Source organism: Oryctolagus cuniculus, chromosome 7, assembly GCF_964237555.1.
Source record: "Oryctolagus cuniculus chromosome 7, mOryCun1.1, whole genome shotgun sequence".
Taxonomy (NCBI): Eukaryota; Metazoa; Chordata; class Mammalia; order Lagomorpha; family Leporidae; genus Oryctolagus; species Oryctolagus cuniculus.
Genome location: NC_091438.1, coordinates 94,622,130 through 94,646,298, shown reverse-complemented (window position 1 = coordinate 94,646,298; position 24,169 = coordinate 94,622,130). Strand labels below are relative to the sequence as shown.

General features: G+C 38.4%; 1 protein-coding gene across 6 annotated transcripts in view; it reads right to left on the bottom strand.

Moving 5' to 3' along the window:
- The window catches only part of PIGK (phosphatidylinositol glycan anchor biosynthesis class K), a 184,559-nt gene that overhangs the window by 139,476 nt on the left and 20,914 nt on the right, over positions 1–24,169 (bottom strand). For all 6 annotated transcript variants that reach the window (XR_011390649.1, XR_011390650.1, XM_051856345.2 and 3 more), the window contains exons 4-5: positions 5,078–5,213; positions 1,540–1,651 (exon numbers count right to left, since the gene is read on the bottom strand). Coding sequence is in view for 4 of the 6 variants with exons in the window: in XM_051856345.2 (XP_051712305.1) it covers positions 1,540–1,651; positions 5,078–5,213 (248 nt within the window). In the remaining 2 variants the exon portion in view is untranslated. The remainder of the gene's footprint in view (positions 1–1,539; positions 1,652–5,077; positions 5,214–24,169) is intronic.

The following is a 24,169-nucleotide window of genomic DNA, read 5'->3' as shown; positions in this document are numbered from 1 at the left end:
TCTATATCTCTACCTGTCAAATAAATTTAAAAAAAAAAATCACTGAGCTAACACTAAAAAAGATAAGGAATAATCAATCAGTTAGACAGAGAACTGAGAGGACATCATTAGGAAAAGGCAGTTGCTTAAGCACATGTTTGGAGAACAGGATAGTCAAGTGCTTGAAGGGGAATCAGGAAAAGCATAAGAACTAAAACTGAAATTAAATAAACAATATAACTAAATCATAACATGTATTATACACTATTATACTAGATTTATATATATAACTATATTATATTATATTATATTATATTATATTATATTATATAACTAGATTATATTACAGAGCATTTGATCACCACTATTTCTCAAAGGGTAGTCAAAAGACTACTATAGCTCATATGTTACATCTCACATCTGGGGAGTATGTGTATACAATGCACTTTCATGAGTCCTACTCCAAAACAAAACTGAATACAAATTTTAACATAAGGCCAAAGTATCTACACTCAAGTAATCCTTAATCATACTAAAATCTGTGGCTCAGTCGGTAGGAAATCATTATAAAGCTTTACGCAGAGGAGGGTCAGAGTTCCAGTTTCTACTAAACACTTTCGGAAGATGATTAACAGGAAAATAAACCTGAAGGCAGGTTGTTACACTAGGATATCAAATAAAAGATGACAAACTTTATCAGTGCAACAGTAAAAAGAACAGAAAATAGGAATAGCACACAAAGACATAGAAGTTGTGTATCCTTTACCAGAAATGCTTAGGACCACAAGTATTTGGGGTTTCAGATATTTTCAGATTTTGGAGTATGTGTGTATACATGAGGTATCTTGATAATAAGGACATAGTTTCATATACACCTTTCATACATATATAGCCTGAAGGTCATTTTATACTGTATTTTTATATGTACCTGCATTTTTACTACAATTATTCATATGAAGTCAGGTGTGCAATTTTCTACTTGTGGCATCATATTGGAGCTCAAAAAGGTTCAGATTTTGGAGCAGTTCAGACTTCTGATTTTCAGATTCAGGATTTTCAACTTGTACTATATTCAAATGCCATTTCAAGTAATACTGTATCTATAGGAGTGAATTGACACTTTGAGATGCCATGATTTTTAACAGCCCTTACCTTGACTGTTGAGGACAGCATTTTTTTCCTTCTTATTATTTGTTGAAATCTTAGTGTATGGTTAATCTTATGAGCATAAAGTTAACTGAAAATAGATCTTTGAAAAAATAAGAATAGGAATAGGAGAGGGAAGAAGAAGTAGGTTGGAAGCATGGGCAAGAGGGAGGGTAGGGTGGAAAGTATCACTACGTTCCTGAACCTTATGTAGGAATTACATGAAATTTGTAAAATCTTAAATAAAGTTTTTTTTAATCAAGATACAGCCTCTGAACATGAAAAAACTGACATGACAAATAAAATATTTTAATCAAAAAATAACTTAGTGTACTTAAATTTCTCTCCAAGCAGATTTGCTTTGAAAAGAATTTCAATATATTCTATTATGAGATCACCAAATCCCAAAGTTACCTGTCATATAAATAAGAATATTGCTTCTATCATCAGAAAGAAGGCGTTTTGACCGAGGAGTACTAGGTGGGATCCTCCCAGTTAGCACCCGTAAAAAATTCTCCACTGTTACCTGGGGAGAAAAAGAGAAATCAGACAGGAAACTTGGCAAAAATTTTTTTTTTAATTTCAAAAACATTCCTTCAGAAGCTGGCATTGTAGTGCTGTGGCTTAAGCTGCTGCTTCCAATACCATGGGATGCCAATTCACGTCCCAGTTGTTCCACTTCCAAACCAGCTCCCCATTAACCCTTGGAAAGGCAGAGAAAAATGATTCATATACTTAGGCCCCTGTCATCCACATTGGAGACCCAGATGGGGTTCCTGGTGACTGGCTGCAGCCTGACCCAGACATGGCTGTTGCCACCCTTTGAGAAGTTAACAGTGGATGGAAGTTCTCTCTCTGTCTGTCTGTCTGTCTCTCTCTCTCTGTCTCCCTTTCTCTCTCTTTGTTGCTCACAATAAATAAATAAATCTTTAAATAACTAAAAAATTAAATAAATAATCTTTAAATAAATAAATTTTTTGAAAAAAATCCTCTTTCTCTATGAATTACTCAGCCTATACTAAAATGCAGAGAGACAGGACAGAGAAAGCTCTTCCATCTTTGGTTCACTCCTCAAATGCCCAGAACAGCCCGGAGAGAGCCAGGCCCAAGCCAGGAACACAGAACTCCATCTGGGTCTCCATCATAGGTGGCAAGGACCCAAGTACCTGACTTAGCACCAGCTGCCTCCCAAGGTGTGCATTACCCAGAAACTGGAATCAGAAGCAAAGACACAACTCAAATGCAGGCATTCCAATACAGGAGGCAGGCATCCCAAGTATAAAGATGTCTCAAAGCAATGCCTCAATCGTTATACTAAAAAGCTGCCCCCAAATATAAGAATTTGTAAATAAATTCAGCTACATTATTGCAATTTTTCTGTGGAACAACTTGGTCAATTATAGATTAACTATTAAAAAGAAAATTTCATAAATAATCTTCCAAGACTTTATTTTTTAAAGCACTGTATTACTTTGTATCTGTAACATGTAAAGAACTTATAACACTTTAAATCACATTTACCAGTCTGAAATTTTTAGCCCAAGATTCTTCGAAGGCATTTTTAAACTCAGGAAGAGTAAAATGCTAATTTAAAGTGAACAGCCAAGTCATATATTATGCATATCTAAATTTTAGAAACCTCACCAGTTTTCTTGCTGAACTTTTTCCTAGATCATGGTTATGTAAATGTGTATGTATATACGTGTGGCTGAGTAAGCTGCTGAATTTACATTTTTCCACAAAATAGCAAAATGCCAACTGTTTTAATAGAACTTCCTGTTGACTAACAAAAAAGGAAGGGAAATTTTTGGCTTACATTTTAAGATAACTAGATAAACAAGTAAATAATTAAACATTCACATAAAATTAATTCATTGAACATTTTTAAGTGCCTACAATAAAAATATTAAGAATACAGGCCATGTTTTCAAGGAACTGGGCAGCATAGGAAGAAACAGGTACCTTTTAATTTTAAGGTTGCTTCAAAAGAAATCTAAAAATGCAGAAGAAAAACTGTTGCTTTTGGCAGACTTTGTAAAAGGTGAGGAATTATCTGGAAAGATTTCAAATTTTAAACATACCCAAAATTATTAAATTTAAAATAAAATTCCAAAGCAAGAAAATATAGCATACTGACATTTTCTTAATTTACAGTTTTAATCATATACACATAAAAATATTGAAAATATTAAAGATGGTTATCACTAAGTAGTGGAAATAGGGGTGGGTTTTTTGTTAACCATTATACTTTGTCACAACGTATGTACTAAAAATAATAAACTTCAAATTTTAGATCAAATATAAAAAACAAACATTATACTTGCTATAAAAGAAAGTTCACAAATGAAACATCACTAAAATTTTATAGACGTAGGACCAGCACTGTTGTGTAGCGGGTAAGGTCACTGCCTGCAATACTGGCATCCCATATGGGCACCAGTTTGAGTCCCAGCTGCTCCACCTCAGATCCAGCTCTCAGTTGTGGCCTGAGAAAGCAGTAGAAGATGGCCCAAATACTTGGGCCCCTGTACCTGCATGGGAGACCTGGAGGGCTCTCCTGGTTCCTGGCTTTGGATCAGCCTAGCTCCAGCCATTCCAGCCATTTGAGGAGAGAACCAGTGGATGGAAGACCTCTCTCTCTCTCTCTCGCTCTCCTTTCTGCCTCTGCCTCTGCCTCTTTGTAACTCTGCCTTTCAAGTAAATAAATAAATCTTTAAAAAAATACATAGAAGCAAATATAATGTTCATTCTTTAACAGTTTTATTCATTTATTGCTTCTTTAACTTGAACTCCATAGAGAATCAAGGATAAAAATTAAGATTAAGGAAAAGAGTGGGGCTGGCACTGTGGAGCAGCGGGTTAACACCCTGGCCTGAAGCACCGGCATCCTATATGGGCTCTGGTTCAAGATCCGGCTGCTCCACTTCTGATCCAGCTCTCTGCTATGGCCTGAGAAAGCAGTAGAAGATGGCCCAAGTCCTTGGGCCCCTGCACCCACATGGGAGACCCAGAGGGAAGATCCTGGCTCCTGGCTTCAGATCAGCACAGCTCCAGCTGTTGTGGCCAATTGGGGAGTGAACCATTGCATGGAAGATCTCTCTTTCTCTCTCTCCCTCTCTCTCTCTCTCTTTGTTTCTCCTCTCTCTGTGTAACTCTGACTTTTAAATAAATCAATACATCTTAAAAAAAAAAAAAAACACTGTATTTCATGTAAAGAGCCTGTTTAAAAAAAAAAGAGTAACAAAACTCTTTTTTGAAATTTGTAGTTCTATTTTTAAAATTTTTTCTATGTTTACATTTATTAATATAAAGAGAACAGATTTCATGTATTTCATAGATACAATTCTACAAATATAACCCTCCTGCTTTCCTTCCCTCCCTCTTTCTTCCTTTCTTTTTTAATTTTTTGTAATAACACACTTAAAATTTACTTCATAATTAGAGGCTTGATGATCCTCTAAAGAGATCAACAAGTAAAAAGTAGAAAGACCACTGTTCTTCAGGAATATAGACATGGGCTATAAACAACAATCAAATCACAAGATGCCAATTAAGCAACCACAAATCAGAGAAAACATATGATATCTGTCTTTTGGAGACTGGCTTATTTCACTAAGTATAATGGTTTTCAGTTGCATCCAGTTTTGTTGCAAAAAATCGGATTTTATTATTTTTTAACAGCTGAGCAATACTCCTTAGTGTATATATGCCATATTTTCTTTATCCAATCAGTTGATGGACATCTAGGTTGATTCAACATCTTAGCCATTGAGCTACTACAAACATGGGGGTACAGATAACTCTTTCATATGCTGACTTCATTTCCTTTGTTTATATTCCCAGGAGTGGGATGGCTGGGTCATATGGTAGATCTAAGACAATTTTATATTACCACTGTTTCAGAGCTTAACGTAACAATATTTCAAAAATGTCACTAAATTAAACAATTTACCTCATAGCTTCTATAATCCACTTCCACATCATCTCCATACACATTTAGCTCCATATTTTTGTGACTAAACACAGTAGCTGGTTTCGGGTTTCTAGGGTTGCATGCCATATCATCTGCAAGCATTAGGACAATGTGACTAAGGAAAAAAAAAATTCCAATAAATATACCCTTTAAATAAAACCAAAAAGTTAAACGCATAAGTATATTTATGTCATGTGCAATGATATCAATTTTCCTCATCAAATAAGTAAAATTTTTGCTACATACTTAAAAAAGTATTTCAATTATTTTTTCTTATCAGCATGAAGTGTTAAAGTAGAGAAGTTAAGGCAACATGGCATTAACTTTATCACAGAACAGGAAGTTACTACAGAGTATACTTTCTGTCATACAGCAAAAGGAAGTTAAAAGTACAATAATGTCTTCCCTGAACATCTAAAAAAATATTTTTGGTAATATTTTGCACTCTCAAATCTTGCAGAGTCCACACTAAACCACAATGTTCCAAAGAACCCCAAATGTTTAGGTATGAAAATGTGTAATCAGCAAGCGTGACCAGTGTAGCACAAGAACCCATCTCCAATCCAATCATTACCCAAGTCCCACTCCATCTCCCTAATACTAGCCTGCTCTTTCTCCCCCTTTCTTTTTTCCACATTCTCCCTGTTAGTTCATTCTCCCTATAGTCACAAAGTGATCTTCCTTTAGAAAGTCAAAACATTAAATATTTAAAACGTTCCAGGCTGGCACCGCGGCTCAGTAGGCTAATCCTCCACCTTGCGGCGCCAGCACACCGGGTTCTAGTCCCGGTCAGAGCACCAGATTCTGTCCCGGTTGCCCCTCTTCCAGGCCAGCTCTCTGCTGTGGCCCGGGAGGGCAGTGGAGGATGGCCCAGGTCCTTGGGCCCTGCACCCGCATGGGAGACCAGGAGAAGCACCTGGCTCCTGCCTTCGGATCAGCGCGGTGCACCGGCCTCAGCGTGCCAGCCGCGGCGGCCACTGGAGGGTGAACCAACGGCAAAGGAAGACCTTTCTCTCTGTCTCTCTCTCTCACTGTCCACTCTGCCCGTCAAAAAAAAAAAAAAAAAAAAGGCAAAACAAAACAAAAAAACGTTCCAAGGACTCCCCATTATAATTAATACAATATATCTGAAATAATTTACACTGTCTAAAAAACTCATTCAATCTGATCTCTCTCTCTCCAATTTCACCACTACATTTACTGTGCTCTCCCACACATATTCCTTCTGTTCCAGGAATATGCTAACCCTTCGGAACTACTGACCAAATCTAAATCTTTCTCCTCTTACATTTTCTTATCATTCCAATTAGCTAGGGCACTCTATTTCGTGTGTTTTATTCTCTATAGAACATTTATCAATATAAAAATCATCATTTCTGGGGTCAGCACAGTGGTACAGTAGATTAATCCTCCGCCTGAGGCGCCAGCATCCCGTATGGGTGCCGGTTCTAGTTCTGGCTGCTCTTCTTCCAATCCAGCTCTCTGCTGTGGCCTGGGAAAGCAGTAGAAGATGGCCCAAGTCCTTGGGCCCCTGCACCAGCACAGGACCAGGAAGAAGACCTGGCTCCTGGCTTCAGATCAGCACAGCTCCAGCTGTTGCGGCCATTTGGGGAGTGAACCAATGGAAGGAAGATCTTTCTCTCTGTCTCTCGCTCTCACCATCTGTAACTCTACCTCTCAAATAAATACATAAAATCTTAAAAAAAAATCATTTCTCACCAGCAAGCCATCAAAATATAACCTCCCTAAGGACAGAGACTTTATTTGTCCTACTCACAACTACAACACTTAGACTTAGTAATATATCTTGGTATACAGAAGATACTCAATAAATATTTTAAGTGAATGAAACATTTTCATTTTTGCATATAATTTCTTTAAAAGGAAATTACAAAATATCTCTTAAACACAAGTCATCTGGAGCCTATCATTAAACCTGGTGAACATGAATCAAATTCTTTGTTCTATCATATTTTCTAATATAACATGGAAGAAAACTCCCAAACATAAGAGAAAAATTAATGTGGCATATGTAATTACTTTGGCAAGAAGAAAATGTTCTACTGCATATGGTCCAAATACATTAAAGTTCAAAACTGAAACATTGTGATTTTTCTTGAAAACTGGCTAGATTTCTATTTTGAAAGCATTCCAACCCTGCCACATTCAAAGATCAGATCTTCAGCTGTTACTGATTCATACTCACAAGATGGTGAACGTTATTACTCTTAAAATGGAAATTATATTTCCTTTTTTAAAACTTAAGGAGATCACTAATTTGCATTAAGATGTTATCAATCATATTTTTTATTGTTAAACAAAACTGGACTGATCTCCCGATATCAATTATTCCTTTAGGGTACAGTTTTTGTGGGAGGTTAATTTTACTCTATCATTAAATGATAATTAAATATCTATGCAATGTCAACATCAAAAATAAGAGGCAAATTCATAATTCAATCAACATTTTTCCTGAAGATGATTTTGAGCCTCAGTATAAGTAACACATAGTGATCTTTAACTAACATAGTCAATATATCATTAAAAATCATTATATTCATAATATGGATAAAGGAAAAACAAGCCAGGAAAAAGAATGGATTTCAAAAGTTTAGCATGTTCCAATTCACTGTTTCTGAAGCTTAAGAAATGTTCAGAACTCTTTTCTAGAGAAAAACAAAATTCTTATTCGAGTGTTAAGTTATTTGTATAATGGTATTTTTTTTTTATTTTTGACAGGCAGAGTGGACAGTGAAAGAGAGAGACAGAGAGAAAGGTCTTCCTTTGCCATTGGTTCACCCCCCCCAAGTGGCCGCCGCAGCCGGCACACCACGCTGATCGGGAGCCAGGAGCCAGGTGCCTCTCCTGGTCTCCCATGCGGGAGCAGGGCCCAGGGACTTGGGCCATCCTCCACTGCACTCTCGGGCCACAGCAGAGAGCTGGACAGGAAGAGGAGTGACTGGGACAGAATCTTGCACCCCGACCGGGACTAGAACCCGGGGTGCCATCACCGCAGGTGGAGGATTAGCCTACTGAGCCGCGGTGCCGGCCTGTATAATGGTATTTTAAATATATACAAGCAAGTAAATTAATTATTCTTATAGTTCTCATAAAGTTATAGACCAGATAAAATTCTAAATTAAATTCTATCAAAACTACCAAACTAATAATAATGTAAAAGCAGTAAGCCTATTTGAAAGATTATGTTATTTTGGTAAAACTAAATGACTACTGTTCATATTGAACAGGCAGCTTCAAGTCTGATTCCATATTTAATTTTCCCTGTATTTTACTGTTTACACTACAAATATAATGTGATGATATCGAAAATGTCTGTACATGGGGCCAGTGCTGTGGCAAAGCAGATTGAAGCCCTGGCATACAGCGCTGGCACCCCATATGTGTGCCAGTTTGGGGCCCGGCTGCTCCATTTCCAATCCAGTTCCCTGCTAATGCACCTGGGGAAGCAGCGGAGGATGGTCCAAATCCCTGAGCCCCTGCGCTCATGTGGGAGTACTGGAGGAAGCTCCTGGTTCCTGACTTCGGATCAGCTCAGCTCAGGCATAACAGCCACTTGGGGAATGAACCAGAGGATGGAACACCTCTCTCTCTCTCTACCTCTCTTTGTGCTATAACTCTTTCAAATAAATTTTTAAAAATTAAAAAAGAATGCCTGTTCACAAAAGTATGTTGTACAATATGCAATTCCTAACTTCCAGTCTCTGCTTACTATTCATGGAAAATCAAATATTCTATTTAAATAAGCATTTGCCAGGAAAAATTCTTTGAAAGCCAATCATTATGAGCTCTCACTTGATGACTCCTTAAAGTGTCTTTTACACTTATGTATCAGGTTAGCATCACAGCAGTTATTTAAGTCTGCACTTATATGGATATCAAATAAATCTGCTGAAATCAAGCAGCAAAACAAAAAAAACTACACTGATACATTCCCATAAGTAACAACAAGTTTCTTTCTATCTCAGTAAATTAAGAAAACAACCCTCCCCAAACACATCTAATAGATGCAAGAAAATTACATTCTTACAGTTTGGCAAATCTGCTTATCGTATTTGATGATTCAACTCACACTTCATTCTCAACCCCCTACAAAACCTACTTCACACAACAAAGCATATGCAATATGGCCTTCTCTCAACACAAAACCAAAAGAGAAGTGAACACTCAAAGTGTATGGCAACTTCAGTTACACAGCAATTATTGGCACATTTTTTTAAACCGTTAAAAGAAAATCATGTGAACATACCCGTATGTATCTGTCTTATGTATTTACTACTTTAAATACACACACACACACACACACACACAAACACTAGTGAAGCATAACTTTTTTTAAACAAACATTTTTTAAAATTGCTAATATTTTCTTCCTTTACCACTATTTGGTAACTGACCCGACTGGGACTAGAACCCGGTGTGCCGGCGCCGCAAGGCAGAGGATTAGCCTAGTGAGCCGTGGCGCCGGCCCTGATGATGATCTTAAAAACATCTGAGGTTGGGCGGTCAGGTTGGTGGTCAGGGCGCCGGATTCTGTCCCGGTTGCTCCTCTTCCAGGCCAGCTCTCTGCTGTGGCCCGCGAAGGGAGTGGAGGATGGCCCAAGTGCTTGGGCCCTACATCCCATGGGAGACCAGGAGAAGCACCTGGCTCCTGCCTTCGGATCAGCGCGGTGCGCTGGCCGCAGCGCAACGGCCGTGGCGGCCATTGGAGGGTGAACCAATGGCAAAGGAAGACCTTTCTCTCTGTCTCTCTCTATCACTATCCACTCTGCCTGTCAAAAAGAAAAAAAGAAAAAAAGATCATCTTCCGTATGAAAATGACATTTTTTTAATTTGACAGGTAGGGTATAGACAGTGAGAGAGACAGAGAGAAGTCTTCCTTCCATTGGTTCACTCCCCTAATGACCCGCGCTGCACTGATCCGAAGCCAGAAGCCAGGTGCTTCCTTCCGGTCTCCCATGCGGGTGCAGGAACCCAAGCACTTGGGCCACTCTCCACTGCCCTCCAGGGCCACAGCAGAGAGCTTGACTGGAAGAGGAGCAACCGGGACTAGTACCCAGTGCCCCAACCGGGACTAGAACCCGGGGTGCCAATCCGCAAGCAGATGATTAGCCAAGTAAGCCAAGTAAGCCACAGCGCCAGCCTGAAAAATGATATTTTATTTTTTTAAACTTTTATTTAATGAATATAAATTTCTAAAGTACAGCTTATGGATTACAATGGCTTCCCCCCCATAACGTCCCTCCCACCCGCAACCCTCCCCTTTCCCACTCCCTCTCCCCTTCCATTCACATCAAGATTCATTTTCAATTCTCTTTATATACAGAAGATCAGTTTAGCATACTTTAAGTAAAGATTTCAACAGTTTGCTCCCACACAGAAACATAAAGTGAAAAATACTGTTTGAGAACTAGTTATAGCATTAAATCTCAATGTACAGCACACTAAGGACAAAGATCCTACATGAGGAGTAAGTGCACAGTGACTCCTGTTGTTGACTTAACAAATTGACACTCTTGTTTATGGCATCAGTAATCACCCTAGGCTCTTGTCATGAGCTGCCAAGGCTATGGAAGCCCCCTGAGTTCACTGACTCTGATCATATTTAGACAAGGCCATGGTCAAAGTGGAAGTTCTCTCCTCCCTTCAGAGAAAGGTACCTTCTTCTTTGATGACCCATTCTTTCCACTGGGATCCCACTCGCGGAGATCTTTCATTTCGTTTTTTTTTTTTCCCCCAGAGTGTCTTGGCTTTCCATGCCTGAAATACTCTCATGGGCTTTTCAGCCGGATCCGCATGCCTTAAGGGCTGATTCTGAGGCCAGAGTGCTGTTTAGGACATCTGCCATTCTATGGGTCTGCTGTGTATCTCACTTCCCATGTTGGATCATTCTCTCCCTTTTTGATTCTATCAGCTAGTATTTGCAGACACTAGTCTTGTTTATGTGATCCCTTTGGTTCTTAGTCCTATCATTATGATCAATTGTGAACAGAAATTGATCACTGGGACTAGCGAGATGGCATTGGTACATGCCACCTTGATGGGATTGAATTGGAATCCCCTGGTATGTTTCTAACTCTACCGTTTGAGGTAAGTCAGCCGGCACCGTGGCTCACTAGGCTAATCCTCCGCCTTGCAGCGCCAGCACACCGAGTTCTAGTCCCAGTCTGGGCACCAGATTCTGTCCCGGTTGCCCCTCTTCCAGGCCAGCTCTCTGCTGTGGCCAGGGAGTGCAGTGGAGGATGGCCCAAGTCCTTGGGCCCTGCACCCCATGGGAGACCAGGATAAGTACCTGGCTCCTGCCATCGGATCAGCGCAGCGCGCCGGCCGCGGCGGCCATTGGAGGGTGAACCAACGGCAAAGGAAGACCTTTCTCTCTGTCTCTCTCTCTCACTGTCCACTCTGCCTGTCAAAAAAAAAAAAAAAAGAAAATGATATTTTAATACTTTTCAGAAAACAACTGTCATGAAATCCAATCTGAAAAACATGAAGAAAAAATAATATAAAATAAATATGCTCCTATTATTATGTTTGTCAAAACTGAAGGAACAGTTCCCACAAGGCTGCTAAGCCATTCTTTACCTATATACCTGAAACTCTTCCCTAGCACACTCAGGAAAAAGAAAATAAAGAATTAATAAAAAAATTTTAAAATAAACACATTTTAAATAGATGAATAATCTTCCACAGTCATGGACCATTAAAGTGTGAAATTTCAAAGTGCAGAATGATTCACTTATAATATACTAGTATACTATTGTATACTATAGTAAAATTTCTTCACTGATGAAGCTTAAATAAATTACTATATTAGTCAAAATGTTGTAACAGTGTTTTCTTAAAATTCCCATACATGCCATAGCCATACTACTGATCAGATGATTCTACCACAGAGCATGGTTAACTACTGTAGCTAGGATCATCAAGCTTATATCTTCAATGATATCATTATCCCAACTAGAATAGCTAAAATAAAGCAGTAGAAATTATGGCAATCATATAGTTTTTATCATTATCATTATCATTATGGAGATCTTAGATGTTTTCTTGAAGCTTTGGGTTTCTGCCTCATAGGTGTTGATTTCCCCACCCACCCCCAACATAAACTATAAGATAATCTGCGGATTGTGCTTCTGTAACAATGTAATGATGGTTGGAACATGAAAAATCAGCAAATTAAGCTAACCAGTAGCCTGATGCTAGGGTAACGCATTTTATTTCTTTTTTTTTTTTTTTTAAAGATTCGTTTGCTTATTTGAAAGTCAGAGTTACACAGAGAATGAGAGGGAGAGGGAGAGAGAGAGAGAGGTCTTCAATCTGCTGATTCACTCCCCAGTTGACTGCAATGGCCAGAGCTGTGCTGATCTGAAGCCAGGAGCCAGGAGCCTTCTCCAGGTCTCCCACGCAGGTGCAGGGGCCCAAGTACTTGAGCCATCTTCCACTGCTTTCCCAGGCCACAGCAGAGAGCTGGATCAGAAGTGGAGCAGCCAGTATTCAAACCAGTGCCCATATGGGATGCCAGCATTGTAGGCAGTGGCTTTATCCACTGCACCATAGCACCGGCCCCTCCCTTTTTTTTTTTTTTTTAATTTTATTTAAGTTACACAAGTTTTGTATATTTCACATATACAGACTTAGGAACATAGTTACACTTCTCCTTTATCCTCCTTCCCACCCACACTCCATCCCTTCCTCCCCCCCATCCCCACTCCTAATTTTTACAAAGATCTATTTTCAGTTTACTTAATGATCATACTACTCTAAGTAAAAAAGCTCAACAAATAGTATGAAGAGAAAAAAAAAAAAAAAAAAAAAAAAACACTGTTACCCAGGGTAAGAGACAAGGGCTATAAACAACCATCAAATCTCAAAGTGTCTATTTCACTCTAATACATTATATTTCAAGTATTCTATTAGTTACCTCAGATCAGGTAAAGCATGATGTCTGTTTTGGGGATTGGTTTATTTCACTAAGTATAATGGTTTCCAGTTGTATTCATCTTGTTGCAAAAGAAAGCATTCGTTTTTTTTTTTTTTTCAGCTGCGTAGTAATCCATAGTGTATATATACCATAATTTCCTTATCTAGTCAACAGTTGAAGGACATCTGGGTTGATTCCACATCTTAGCTATCATGAATTGTGCTGTAATGAACATGGGGACATGGGGGTACAGTTAACACTTTCATATGCTGATTTCTTTTGGTTTGGGTAAATTCCCAAGAGTGGGATGGCTAGATCATATGGTAGATATATACATTTCTGAGGTATCACCATACTGTCTTCCACAGTGGCTGCACCAGTTTAATCCCCACCAACAATGGCCCAAAGAACCTTTTTCCCCACATCCTCATAAGTATTTGTTGTTTGTTGATTTCTGTATGAGAGCCACTCCAACTGGAGTGAGGTAGAACCTCATTGTGGTTTTGATTTACATTTCCTTGGTGGATAGTGATCCTGAGCATTTTCTCAAGTGTCTGTTGGCCATTTGAATTTCCTCTCTTGAAAAATGCCTGTTCAAGTCCTTTGCCCATTTCTTAAATGGATTGTTTGTTCTCTTATTGTTGACTTTCTTGAACTCTGTAGATTCTGGATGTTAACCCTTTATTAGTTGCATACTTTGCAAATATTTTCTCTCATTCTGTTGGTGGCCTCTTCACTGAGCATTTCTTTTGCAGTGCAGAAGCTTCTCAGCTTCATGTAATCCCATTTGTCAATTTTGGCTTTGATTGCCTGTGCTTCCAGGGTCTTTTCCAAGAAGTCTTTGCCTATGCCAATGTCTTGCAGAGTTTCCCCAATATTAGAGTTCTCTAATAATTTGATGGTATCGGGTTATACATTTAGGACTTGGATCCATTTTGAGTGGATTTTTCTGTAAGGTGTAAGGTAGGGGTCTAGTTTCATACTCTTGCACATGGTAATCTAGTTTCCCAAGCACCATTTGGTAAAGAGACCGTCCTTATTCCAGGGATTGATTTTAGTTCCTTTGTCAAAGATAAGTTGGTTCTAGATGTATGGATTGATTTCTGAAGTTTCTATTCTGTTTCATTGTTCTATCCATCTGTTTTTGTGCCAGTACCAGACTGTTTTGATTATAACTGCTCTGTAGTATGTCCTGACATAAGGTATTATGATGCCTCCAGCTTTGTTTTCCTAGTATAAGATTGCTTTAGCTATTTGGGGTCTCTTGTGTTTCCACATGAATTTTAGCATCATTTTTTCTACATCTGCATATGTCATTGGTATGTGTGTTTGGAGGCAGAGATGAAGCAGGGAACACACTCCCAAGATTAACCATTCTTCCCATAATGAAAGGTGGGGCAAGTAACATAGATGCCTCACCTACACCCTTTCCACTTTCTGTCAAGGTTAATATCAATGTTATGTGTAGATAAGTTCTCCAAGTCTTTCTTCCTGTTTTCCACTGCTCAACTCCACACTAAATAGCTTACTGATTTACTGAAATACACCACTCCTAAGACTTGAAATTCAATAATGTAATATTGCTATTACAGTACCAATATAATAAGTTATTGTATTTCTTTAACATTTTGGATGGCTCACAGAAATAGTTGAAATCAAAAATGGTTGCAATCACAAATATCACTGATCTAGCACAACTTATTACTTTCCAAAACATATAAAACTTTTGAAACCTTGATACATTACATATCATCCATCATAAACTATTTATGTGAAATGTTTCATAAATCCTCATGTTAACAAAAAATTTTCTCTTGCTATTTTTTGACTAATGATCTGTACTGATTCAATCATTCTCCCTAACTCAATAACTTTATGAGAAATATTTTGGAATCTTGCTTAGCAACAATAGATTTGAAAAGTCTACCTGTATATCTTCAGATTGCTATAAACAACCTTCTAGAATATGATCATTCATTTCCTACAAAATACATACACACATCATTAAAATGCCTTCCCTGGTACATTTCTATTCCCAAATAGCAAGAAAATCAATAGGTCCTCTTAGTTTTCTTTAGGCATTAAGCTGACAGCTCAGGTATTCTTTGCATTAAGAGAACTTAGATGGCTCTGCTTCTGTGGAGGCAGAACTCCTTTTGCTTTTAAAAATTCATTTGGCAAAAGAGAAAACACAGAGATATGCAACATTGGTGGTGAAGAGTACTTTGCCAGTGCTCTGCTCTTCAATTTGATCATAAAAGTCAACTAGGAGGGGTAGGCACTGTGGCGTAGTGGGTAAAGCCACCACCGGCAATGCCGGCATCCTTTATGGGTGCCAGTTCATGTCCCAACTGCTCCACTTTCAATCTAGCGTCATGCTATTGGCATGGGGAAAAGCAGTGAAAGATAGCCTAAATGTTTGGGCCCCTGTCATCCAAGTGGGAGACCTGAATGAAGCTCCTGGGCTCCTGGCTTTGGCCACACACACATGCTATTCACATGGATTTGATTTAACCACTCTATATTAAAGTGTTCAGGCTTAGAATAAAACTTCATCCAAATTATAAATTTTGGCTTGGACATTTCACTAAGATTAAAGAAAAAAAAATTCAAAGTAACGGGGAAGTAGAACCAATGTTACAGAATAACTCTACTTAATTTCTAGGGAGTAAAAGAGAAAATTGTTTTAAATTGAGAAGAGGTATGTTGAATAATATAACTTCTAAAAATGCCTTTGAACACAAAATTTTAGTATCATATTAAAAACAAAAGAGAAGGCAAGAATTTTAGAAAAGGAACTTTGAAATTTTTTTTCCAGTAGTAACATAGAAACAGTGATTCAAATTGCTAGAGGCAATGGAGTAGAGAACAGGATGCTGGAAATAAACATTCATTGAGCTTATTGTGTGACAGGCACCAGGCTGGTATCCTTCTAGTTACTTACTTCTCACTAAATCATTCAATCCTCTGAAAATAAGGAAATTCAGTGAGATCAGATAACTTGTCCAAAATTGCATGACTGATAAGAAGACAGATCTGATTTAGAAGCCACACACTTTTAGCTGCAACTACATTCTTGGGCACAATGGCATACACTTCCTTTCATCACACTTCTAACTCATGAGCAGAGCCAGAAGAAAAGCTTTAATTAACTTCACTTACATCAACAAATATTAAGAGAACATTTCATTTCAAGAATCTCATCTTAGTGCTTCCATTTACAAAGGTCGAAGTAATGTATGCTAAAAATTTCTTTGCAAATACTTTTTTAATTTAAAAAAAAACTTTGATTATTCTCACATTTAAAAACAGGATCTTTGCCAAATTTAATTACAATAAAATCTATCTAATAATGCTTAAAGAATGAGACACTCTGATTTAAATTATTTTTCAAACCTATGCCGAGGGTAGGCATTTGACACAGTTGTTAAGCTGCTGCTTGTAATGCCCACATCCTGCACTGGAGTGGCTAGGTTCAATTCCCTACCTTACTCTTGATTCCAACTTCCTCCTGAAGCACACTCTGGGAGGTAGCAGGTGATGGCTCAAGTAGCTGGGCAGATCCCTGCAACCCATGTGAGAGACCTGGATTGAGCTTCTAGTTCCTGACTTTGGCCTGAGCCTGGGCCAGCTCTTGGGGGAATTCAGGGAGTGAACTACCAGATGAGAGAGCTCCCTCTCTGTCTCTCACATCTCTCTCTCTTATCCTCTCACTCTGTGTGTATGTGTGTGTGTGTGTGTGTGCGTATATCTGTCTCTACCTTCCAAATTAAATAACAAACCTACTCTAGGCCTAGTGCACCCACCAACAATCACCACAGACCTCTGTCCTGCACTCACAGCCACAGCCACTCCCATCACCTGTATTGCCTCTACCGTGGTACCAGCAATATATTAGACCACAATCTTCAATGAGTAAAAACATCTCTTTTTTTTATTTTATTTTTTTCATGTTGACAGGCAGAGTTAGACAGTGAGAGAGAGAGAGAGAGAGAGAGAGAGACACAGAGAGAAAGGTCTTCCTTTTTCCTTTGGTTCACCCCCCAAGTGGCTGCTACGGCTGGCGTGTTGCGGCCCGACGCGCTGCACCGATCTGAAGCCAGGAGCCAGGTGCTTCCTCCTGGTTTCCCATGTGGGTGCAGAGCCCAAGGACCTGGGCCATCCTCCACTACACTCCCGGGCCACAGCAGAGAGCTGGACTGGAAGAGGAGCAACCAGGACAGAACCAGCGCCCCAACCGGGCTAGAACTCAGGGTGCCGGTGCCGCAGGCGGAGGATTAGCCTAGTGAGCTGTGGTGCCGGCCAATACTTCTTTTTACAGTTACACATGACAGAGTTGCTGAAGGGCAATGCAGATTACTGCTAAGCTCAAGTTTTATGAGGGCAAGAGACATGTAGAAATATAATACTACTCCATTAAGAAGTCCTCATAAGAGCAGGTAATCTGGACACAAAAGTGTTATATTGAAATTGGGACAGGCCAGCTCCGTGGTGCAATAGGTTAATCTTATACCTGCAGTGTCGGCATCTCATATGGGTGCAGGTTCTAGTCCTGGCTGCCGCTCTTCCAATCCAGCTCTCTGCTGTGGCATGGGAGAGCAGAAGACGGCCCAAGTCCTTGGGCCCCTGCACCCATATGGGAGACTGGGAGGAGACACCTGGCTCCTGGATTCAGATTGGTGCAGCTCTGGTCGTTGTGGCCATCTGGAGAGTGAACTAACAGAAGGAAGACCTTTATCTGTCTCTCCCTCTCACTGTCTGTAACTCTACCTTTCAAATAAATAAATAAAATCTTTAAAAAAAGAAGAAAAGAAATTGGGAGAGTATTTTACAATTCTGACCCTGACCTGGTAAGCCTTGATGTACTCCTTTCTATTACCTCAGTGTTGCTAGATTAAAGAACTTTTGCTTCATGGGAGAGGTTCATTCCATTTCCTGTTACTACCGACTTTATACACAAAGCACAGAGAATTTGAGGGGAAGTATATTAAAGAAGACTTCAGTTTCATTACATGATTTCTATATACAATTTCTAAAATTGGTTCATAACTCTGCTTTTTTTTTAACTAAGTTGACCCAGCATGAATAAACCATCCAGCTCCTATAGGAATCAAGACAAGAGCATGCTATTTCTTATTACACACAATCCAATCAATTTAACCTTAAACAAATTTATTGAGAAACTTAAGAAGTACAGAATCACTAAAACAGTAAAACTATGTGAAACAATTTATGACAACAAGATCTGCATATTCTCAACTGTTCTTCTGATAAAAGTGCACCAACATCCAGACTGTTTATGACTAGATAAGCCTTGTAAAAATCAAGTTTCATGAAGAACCTGCTTGTTGTACTTCTGTTCATGGCATTGCAAACCTTGGGGCAACTCCAGTGTGTATTACTTCAGCATTATTAGAAGATGAGATGAAACATGAATATGTAGTCCATAAGACAAATGCAGCACTATTACATCTGGAAAAGTATCCTATATGCTGCCAAGACTCAAGTGGTCCCAGAAACAACTGCTGCAACCATAAAACTGGGGTGCCTGATGTTACTGTCTTCCAAGCAGAGCTTGAGACAGGATCTAACTTGCCATATATATTAGCCAACAAAGTTTGGGTAATAAATCTGACGACGCATCCATAAAAATATTGAAAAGCAGTTTTATCAAGTTATAAGCTAGACAAAATTTTTACATTTGAGTTATAAGCAATCTATTTGGAAATTTGCAAAACATCCTTAGTGTTTAGCATTTAAAATATGTTTACTAGGGCTGGCATTTGGCCTAGATGTTAAGCTACCGGTTGGGACGTCCACATCCCATATAGGAGTGCCTGGGTAGGAATCCTAGGCCACTCCCAATTCTAGCTTTATGCTGATGTGCACCTGAGAAGCAAGAAGCAGCAGAAATGGCTCAAGTATTTGGATCCATGCCACCCACATCAAAGACCTAGATTGAGTTCCCAGATCCTGGCTTCAGCCTGCCCCAACCTAGGTGATTACAGCCATAAAGGGAATGAATCAGTGAGATTTCTTGCTCTCTCTCGTATAAGATTTTTTCAAAAACAATTTTAATTTGCTTATCATCTGTAAAAGATTACCTTTCCTGAAATTGCGTAGTTTTGAATTATGTCTTCTTTCAATCTATTCCCACACCATAATTTTATCAATACATAAGGTATCTGTGTCATACAGAAATAAAACATAGGCACTATGAACACTTTAGATCTTCTGTGGTTTATCCTTTCAGACATTTCAAATATTGAAAGCCAGACATACATGGTTATTTACCTGGTCACTTCATAGGAGCTCTTAACTACTTTTAATAAAATGCTGTCATTCTCTAGTATAGAATATGAAGAACATATAAGTTTAGTACATTTTTTTAAGATTGAAAACATTTCAATTATAAAGTTTTTGGAATTCTTGCTATTTTCTTCCAAACTTACTAGAAGTTGTTTCCCAGCTATTTTCTTTTGTTTGAAATACATATTTTTCCTTCTCTTCCCAAACCCTTTCACAAAAAAAGTCAGATTTCTGCTAAAGAATTGAGTAGACATCTAATATTTTATGTGCCTTTGAGCGTATAATTTACTATTTGGATATCTGATAATTTGTTTTGTAATGTAACTAATAAAATGGTGATGCTTACTAATGTTAGCTTAACCATATATTTATACTGTTTGGTAACTTGCAGCTATAGTTTTCTGGGAAAAATAATTTCTCAGTGTTCTCCAACTTGTGAAAGCCTACTGCAAGAGTCAAACATTAAATAAATACTGAAATGCAAACAAAAAATAAAAGGCAATGTCTAAACAACATACTTGAGTAAATAAAATTAACTAAACACAATAGTTCCTAAAAGACTAACATTTGAATATCTATTTTTATTAAGCCTAGTAATTAAGAATAAAAATATCAGAAGAACTAGATGAAATATAAGAAATTACATCAGATTTTACTTGCCATATAATAAACCCTAAAATACACTTGTAGAGCATGGTTCTTAACAAGGTCTTATTTGATTGGCCTATACTTCTTTTTTACAGAAAAACAGAAATTTACATGAATTAAGATCTGATTAATATGAGTTTTACTTGCTAAAATAACATATCTTTTGAAATCTTAGAGAGAGAAATATACTTTTAAACATAAGTTAATGGATAGGTGTTAAAAATTTAACATCAGGGTACCTTTCACTGAGTCAGGTAGCCTTCCACTCATGCTAAGGCAAAATTCTTGGAAACCATTAGTATAAAATTCTGTGAAATGGGCCGGCACCGTGGCTCACTAGGCTAATCCTCCACCTTGCAGCACCAGCACACCGGGTTCTAGTCCGGGTGGGGCACCGGATTCTGTCCCGGTTGCCCCTCTTCCAGGCCAGCTCTCTGCTGTGGCCCGGGAGTGCAGCGGAGGACGGCCCAACTACTTGGGCCCTGCACCCCATGGGAGACCAGGAGAAGCACCTGGCTCCTGCCTTCGGATCAGCGCGGTGCACCGGCCGCAGCGCGCCGGCCGCAGCAGCCATTAGAGGGTGAACCAACGGCAAAGAAGACCTTTCTCTCTGTTTCTCTCTCTCACTGTCCACTCTGCCTGTCAAGAAAAAAAAATTCTGTGAAATATCTTTTCTCCAAGGAAATAAAATCATATTCACAAATGTCCATTTCACTTATCTTTTTAATACCCTTGAAAGAGTCAGGTACATCATGACAGAAAGAACACTGTTTCTATCGATTCTACATTAAAAGAGCTCAAAATGGGCCAGCATTGTGGCATAGCAGGTAAAGAGTTCAGAACATTCTTAGAAACATTACTATCACCACTTTCTGTGGTAAAATGGCAAGTTGAATCTGACTGATTCTGACGTCACTTCTACTGTCTGCACCTAAGTACTTAAGTTTTTTCTTGGGGGCTTCAGCTTTTATTCTCTTACTATTTTTTGTTCCTTATATCTCTAATTTAGTGGAAATTACACAAATTGACAAATGTATTCTAAACAGCAGAGGTTCTCAATACACATTAACTTCTCAGGATTTTCTCTTTCATGTCAAAGAATTTGTTGCTGACAAAGTGGTTTGTGTGTGTGTGTGTGTGTGTGTGTTCTTCCCATGCTGTTCTCTTTGGTCATTCAGGTGACAACTCAGGTATAAAAGAATAAGATTTACACCAGGTGAGCACAATATTAATTTTGGCTTAGAAAATTCATGCTCCACTGAAGCTGGTAATTTTATGTAGCAACTTCATAGATACAGTTTTCAAGGAGTCTAAAAAGAACAATTCAATTATAAAAATCATCACAAAGAAAGGTGTTTCTCAAGTATTTATTACTTATTTGTCATAGTCCAGTTACAGTCATCAAATTAATAATGGGACATTTTTATCACAAGCAATATCACACCTTCCTTTATCATATTTCCAAAGGAACAAAGTTACAAAGTGATCAAAAATCAGATTCTTATGCAGAAAGGGTGTTATTAACCCTTTGTGACACCTAAAATTTTACTCTAGGTTTACTAAAGGCTTGATGATATAATAAGAAGTAAAACATTTAAGTAAGAACCTCAGGCACAATAAGGAAATGCCTTACAAGTAGTCTTCAAAATGTTCATGGAAAAGACATATTATGCAAAAACTGAGTGGACTGAACCATTTTGTACCAAAATAACCATATCTTTTAATTCGATTTTTCCACAAATTTTCTGAAATACCCTCACATGTGATAGCAGATTGAAGTCCTTCTCATATTGACCATTCTCAATTCCTCTGATCTACAGATTTCTCTCTCTCTACAGGCTATGCTCACTGCCAAACATCCCCAAAGTGAGAAACTAGGGGAGCAGAGAGAAGCTGTAGCCATAAACTCATACCCTTGCCTCATACATGCTTTGTGTTGCTTCACAATAATCTGAAACAAAAACAATATAAGCTACATTGTCCTTCTTGTCCATCTCTAAAAATCAGACCAGGCTTTATCTTACTGTCTCACTCAATAAGAAAATTAGAATTTAAACTAGTCTGACTAGACAGCCTATACTCCTAAACACTATGCCAAACTGCCTCCCATTTAAGGTCCTTACATTCACACAATCTTTGGAAGCATATGAATTTCAAACTGGTTTGTAATTTATTTTAAAACAACCATTAAACAAAGCAAATTAAAAGGCCACTAGAAATACTCAAGAAACCAAGCTACTATACATTCTGACATAAATATTAGATGTAAAGTATCAGTAAGGTCCACTAAATTGGGAGTACCACAGTGCAAATAAAAATAATTTGCAAAAAATACAAAAAATAAGAATAAAAATAATTTGCTAGTGCTGGCATTGCAGCGCAGCAGGTTAATTGACTGCCTTGGACACTGGCATCCCATATGGGTGCCACTTCAAGTCCTGGCAGCTCCACTTCAAATCTAGCTCTCTGCTAATGTGCCTGGGAAAGCAGCAGAAGATGGCCCATGTGCTTGAGTCCCTGCCACCCTCACGGGAGACCCAGATGAAGCTCCTGGCTCCTGGCTTCGGCCTGGCCCACCCCTGACTATGGCAGCCATTTTGGGAGTGAACTAGCAATTGGAAGATGGATCCCTCTTTCCCTCTTCCTCTTCCTTTCTCCCTCTCTCCCTCTCTTCCTCTCTCCTTCCTCTCTCTCTTTCCCTGTCTCTCCCTCTTTTTCTGTAACTCTTTCAAATAAATAAATAAATCTTTTTAAAAAACTAAAATAATTTGCTAAATCATCCTCAAATTGAAATAAATGAACAGCTTATTATAGAAAAAGGCTCTGAAGATAAACTATTACAATTTTGGTTATTACTATTTGTAAAAGTAAATCAAGTATATTAAGTTATCTAAATTTCATCTTTTAAGGCATATCAACGTTTATCTTCAATTTAAATTAAAGGCTTTCACTTACTCTTTTCCATTATTTTAATATTTACACTGATAAACTGGGCAACACACTATAATATAATCACTATATCACAATTCTAGTGTGTCACCAGGTGGTTGTTGACCTTAAATGTCATTTTACCTCTCAGGAACGTATTTTTCTCAAGTAGAAAATAAAATATTTTTCTAGACTATTAATTTTGAGACCCTTAAAGGTCATTTTTATTCTAAAATTTTCAAATATCAAAATCTTAAGATAAAAAATTAAAAAACAAGATTTGAAAGAATTCATATTGTTCACAGATTTTACTGCTATCAAAAAAGGATTTATAGTCAAGTTAATCAGAATTAATAAGAGTTCAGCAAGCACTGAGAATAATATATAAATATCAACTGCATGCACAGCAACAGAAGTTAGCAAACATGTTTTTAGAAAGGTCATTTACAATAACAGAAAAAACTAAAAAGTTCTACCAAAGGTGTTCATAGCAAAAAATAAAAATTATAGAACAATTAAATGTTACCAAACGGCAACATACATCAAAATCCCAATAAGGTTTTTTTTGAGAACTTTGCACACTGATTCTAACAATGTGGAAAAACAAGACCCAACAATAGCCAAGAAAATTCTAAATTACAAATATAAGGAAAACAGCTTAGCAGATATAAGGTTAATGACAACAGTGAAGATATTGTGACATTGCTAAAGGAAGAAGTACTCCTGTCTTCAACATCTTAAGACTTTATCTATTTATAAGTCAATAAAGAAGTTTCCCCAATGTTCCCCCCTTCAGGGTCTTCTTAGTCTTGCAAATTGGTCCTAGTTAATATGTAAACATACAAGCAAGAAGGTACTGGTCAAAATTATCATTTGACCTTTGTCATTATTCTCCTGAGGGCACATTTCAGCTTCCTCTCTATTCTAAATGTATCTTTATTTAAGATATTATATACTTGGCCAGTGCTGCGGCTCAATAGGCTAATCCTCCACCTGCAGTGCCGGCACCCCGGGTTCTAGTCAGGGCACCAGATTCTGTCCTGGTTGCCCCTCTTCCAGGCCAGCTCTCTGCTGTGGCCCGGGAGTGCAGTGGAGGATGGCCCAAGTCCTTGGGCCCTACACCCGCATGGGAGACCAGGAGAAACACCTGGCTCCTGGCTTCAGATCAACACAGTGCACCAGCCGCAGCAGCCACTGAAGGGTGAACCAACGGTAAAGGAAGACCTTTCTGTCTCTCTCACTGTCCA